At 43.5% G+C, this 4,894-nt stretch overlaps 1 protein-coding gene across 1 annotated transcript; it reads right to left on the reverse strand.

The window, feature by feature from the left end:
- Window positions 1–765: 765 nt before the first annotated feature.
- Window positions 766–2,999, reverse strand: LOC147817206 (uncharacterized). Its single transcript, XM_087171424.1, has 2 exons — window positions 2,537–2,999; window positions 766–1,350 (listed from the first exon to the last, which is right to left on the reverse strand). The coding sequence occupies exon 2, from the start codon at window positions 1,324–1,326 to the stop codon at window positions 766–768; it is 561 nt and encodes a 186-aa protein (XP_087027550.1). The 5' UTR covers window positions 1,327–1,350; window positions 2,537–2,999.
- Window positions 3,000–4,894: the final 1,895 nt, after the last annotated feature.

The raw sequence follows: 4,894 nt of genomic DNA on the forward strand, positions 1-4,894 counted from the left end.
CTGTACGGTTACAAATGGTTAATGATGTTCATCTTCAACTTGCTCTGTATTTGTGTTTGACTTTGGTTGAAAAACAGCTCCAATGAGGGTTACGCAGCACTTCAAACCTACACTTGCACACCCAAGCCCAGGTACAGAGGGAATCGGTGTTAACCCAGAAATAATGCTAAGCACAATTTGAAAACAACTAAAATGCATACTCCATAAAAATCAATGGAAATGTGTCACCAAAAGTGACCAGAAAAGAGCACGACACAATGTATATTACATGTCAAAAAACACCATCTAAAAACAACAAAGTGGTAAAATGTCCAAATAAGGCCAACGTTGCTACTATGTGTGTCTGTAAAAGCTGTTTGTGACTCAAATAAACGCCAAACTGCTTCTTTAAAATGCACCAACATGGTTTCCATTCACCAACTGACCTAAAATCTCAAACCAGTGCGTGACAGAAAATCAGTAAAAGTGATTTGTACCATGTCTCCAATGAAAATGAGCTCAAGACAACTGTAGCTGGACCAGTTGTTCCTATATGTACAGTCACACACTTCTATAATAACCTCATATGTCCAAACAGTGACAGTCTGAGGAAATTTGGAGAAATGACCTCTCAAGTTTCACCGGCGTCGAGTGCTGCTGCTTGTTTAGTCTCGTAGGAACAAGCAAGTTGCTAAATTGACATTCAAGTCATTTACACCCATTAACAACAGCTGATGACATCATCATTGTGTTAAGACATGTTGAAAGCATATGAATCACCTACCGTCAATCAGGAGGTGTATGTAAAAGTGTTAGACTGAGGACACGTTTGGTCTTACCAGGGTTAGATTCCCAGCGTGTGAAAGGATATGGGTTACAGACGACACGGAGACACCAGTTTCGAGGCCGCGTTGTTTGCCTCAGGCAGAAGAAGGCAATGGGGGCCAGGGCCGGGTACGGCTGCTGCTCCTCTTCCTCGGAGACACAGTCCGGATCCCGAATAGGAGCCGTGATGCGAACTCCCAGTGTTGGTCCGACTTCCACTTCCAGCTCCAGTTCTTGCCCCTCATGCTGCTCCTGAACCTCAGGACTCCATTCACCTCCACCTTCTCCCCCTCGTCCGCTACAACTGCTCCTCCTCCTCCTCCTCCTCGTCCTCCTCCTCCTCTCCACCTCCTCGTCCTCCTCTTCATCACGGCCTCCGCAAGGGTCAACGTGGTGACCCGGGGCGTCCTTCCGGTAGGGCGTCGGTATAGCGAGCCTCACCTCCTCCTGCATCTCCTCCTGCTCCTGCCCCTCGTGGCACTCTGCATACTGAAAGCGCGCTCTCCCTTCGCCATCAGTCATGATAGAGCATCAGGCAGAGCCACTCTGAAGGGAGGTCAGACAGAGGAAGGTTAGAGAGAGGGACTGCAATGTGATGAGGGAAGGCAGAGGAGAGAACATTCGCAAAGATGCGGAGAAACAGTGACAGAAAGAGAAGAGGGTGAAAGAGGGAGATCAACTCAGCAAAGAGCGGTTGGAGACGAATCACACAATGAGCCAAATAAACACTCAGACTATTTCCTCCTCCGATCCCTCAGCAGCAAAAGTACTCGCTTCCAATCAATCTACACACAGATTTTCAATACTGGTTTACTAACCTGGCAGCGATTTATTTCACAAATCTCTTTTGTCAGTTCACAACATTTCCCTCTGTCTGTCTCTCCCTGCGCTTGAACAAAAGCTGCACTATCCCTATGAGGGAAAATAAAATGATCACACAAAACTGAGAGTCTCTGTGGACTATCACAGAAATATTATTTGAATATGATATGTGGGATACAGTAGACTCGCGATTTAGCCACACAAAGGGACAATTACTTGCTGTTTCAGTGACACCCAATAGTTAAAAACACAAATTTTATCCAGTAAAAAAAAAAAAAAAGGTATCAACAAATGTTGTGAGCACCCCAGTATTATATTGTCATATTATGGGAATAGTGGGAATTTTTTTTTTTTTCCCACTGTCTCCCTCTCTCTTCCTGTTGCTATGTGATTGAACAGATGGACTGCTCTGTCTCTGGTTTACTGGAGCTTTTTAGCCCCCACCACGCATTGGTGGGCAGGGAATGCGCAAAAAGAAAAAAAAGAAAAAGAAAAAGGAAAACAATACATGCCCCATTAATCCTGATTATTGTAATAAGTAGAATAACATCGAAAGCATCAACATTCATAATCCAGCTAACAGACCTTTCTCTTTCAAGGGCTTCTTTTTTTAATGGGCTTTGTTTTCCCTTCGTTTGCCTTTGCAAGAGAAAAGCGCATCTGACGCTGGAGGCAGTTGTATGCTCTCCTGAAGGAATCGTATGAGACAAGAGGAAAATATTAAACACGCTCTCCTCAGAATAGCCGCTGAAAAGTATTCACATGCGCATTTCTAACGGTGTGAAAGGGAATAAAAGGGCATGGGGGGGAATGGAGCGTCCATCACCTGTGTTTGTCGTTGTTCAAAAGTGGACACAATAGATACTAAAACATGACAGGTAAGAGGAGCAACTTTGTTATTTTAAAATACCTTATCGAGACGGAATCGGAAGTTCCCATAAGCATGATCCGTGACTTTCCGTGTTTCTAGCGCACCCAGCCTTTCTCAGCAACCCGGAGCTTTCCTTTCCTTTCTTTCTTTCTTTCTCTTTCTTTCTTTCTTTCTTTCTTTCTTTCTTTCCTTTCTTCTCCCTCCTCGAAAAATAAATCTCCTTATTTCTTCAGCCTTTTCACAGATCAAAGGTAATCCGGTTAAAAAAAAAAAAAAATCACTGGAAGTAATCAAAGAATCTCTTGAAGTGCTCTTGGTTTGCGCGTTGGCTTAAACGGGAACGTCTATCCACATCCATGCCTCCATCCATCCGTCCATCCTCGCTGAGGTGTCGCTTACGCAGCGTGGAGCGGAGATGCGCGCGCGGGGAGGGTCGGACCGTGTGGGTTGCTGTGCTGTAGCTCCGTGAGATGATCTGACACGGGAAAAACTTGGCCCAGGACCCGGGAGCCCTGACACGTGACGTGATGTCCGGCTATGGAGACGTAGCGCACAGTGGGAGACACACACTGACATGCGCGCGAAAAAAAAGAAAAAATGGCACCAAGAGCCAAGCTGGGCGCGCCGCGCACGCACCGCGGTGTTTCATGCATCACCATGCAGTCAGCAGCAGATAATGGAAACGGTATGAAAAATATATAAGCCTGTACTGTCCGTTAGTGTAAGCACATGAACAAAGGATCATAGTTATTATTATTATTATTAATAATAACTATATTAATAAAAAAATAATATTGTTATTATTATTATTATTATTATGCTTATATTGAGGTCAGGCAACTTCACATTATTTTCCCATAATATTCTATTACTATTACATGCTATGATGTTCCTCCAATTAGTAAATGGCTGTTTTATAAACCCTGTGGTATAGGGAGCTAAATGGAGATTAATTGTGTGGACATCTACAATATTTTCACAATTTTTTAAAATATAACTATCAATATAAATATCTGTCCAACTGTTAATAGTTGGCACATGTTGGGCTGACTAAACGTGTCTGGGTTTTGGATTTCATCATGAGACAGAGGTGGCAAAAACTGAACTGCAAAGCCATGTTGAACAGTGGCCACAGGTGGAATTGCAGGACAAGTGACCCCAATAGCCCCCCCCCCCCATGCACAAAAACACAACTGGCTGTTTCTGAGCGTCACAAGAACTCAAAATGACAGTTTGATCATTAGATAAAAGGAAAATAAAAAGTCTCAGTATCATTGAAGGAATCGTCGGTTGATCGATTTAGTCTGTAAAATCACTTTGAGTAATGGTTCCACGCAGGATTAGGTCCAGATGAGCCACTTTGAATGACTTGGATCTGGTCTGGATTTATAATTATTTTCCGCAAAAGCCAGTGAGCCAGTCATTGAAATGAATGAGCCGTCTTGGAACACGACATCTACCCAACATGAGAAGGAGGAGTTTTCTACTGAAGCAGCAAATGTTAGCAAGCTAAAAGACAACTGCACCACCATGAATCTTACATGTTACATTACTACACCCATCACTGGCAAAACACACCCAGTATTGCCAAGGAAAATGTCTTTTTTTTTCTCCTTCGTGTCGCAGTCAACATGTGAAATTAAAGCCTGTGAAATGGCAAACTGAAAAGTTGGCGTTTTAAAATCGCTTGTTTATGCATTCGTTCATAATCAACATTATCTTTCACATTTTGTTCTGTATATTTGTCATGGTTCAGTGCCTATGTTCAATCAGGCAACTGCTCTTTCTGTGCCGCGTCAACGTCTTTATAGGCAATTTGATTTGACAATCAATTTAAATTCCCATGCTGCCTGAACGATCGATCACAAATGCATACTTTATATTTAATGAAGAGTGTTTTAGTGTGATAAAGAGAGGACGAGATGGAGGGAAAAGGAGGCGGAAAATCACAGACTGAAAGAGACGGAGGTTTATAGTGGGGTAAAGTTTAGGGGCGTACATTTGGATCCTGAGCAGCCCAACTGCCAGGGCCCACTCTGCTGAATGCTGCTGACATCAACACAATAGGAGGAACCTGCCACAAACCTGACAGTAATTGACATCAGGATGGAGAGAATGAAAATAATTCAAAGCTTCCCTCTGGAATTAAATCCCTCAGGTTTCATTTAGATCTGACAGCTGATTGGATGAAAAATCTGACCAGTCAAATGTGGTCACAAATGAATGACAAGCTGCATGTCATTTCGGGCACAACGAGGGGGACAAAGACTGCGAAGTCCTCCGTGTGTTCCTGGTGGATCGCTCACTCTGGAACACCACACTTACGCAAGGGAACCAATAAAACTGTTTTCACGACCAGTGCTGCTTTTGTTCCCACTGGAAACCAAGGGGGTGGGG

Source organism: Seriola lalandi, unplaced genomic scaffold, assembly GCF_002814215.2.
Source record: "Seriola lalandi dorsalis isolate HSWRI2012SDOR001 ecotype SW California unplaced genomic scaffold, Sedor1 jcf7180002054997, whole genome shotgun sequence".
Lineage (NCBI taxonomy): Eukaryota > Metazoa > Chordata > Actinopteri > Carangiformes > Carangidae > Seriola > Seriola lalandi.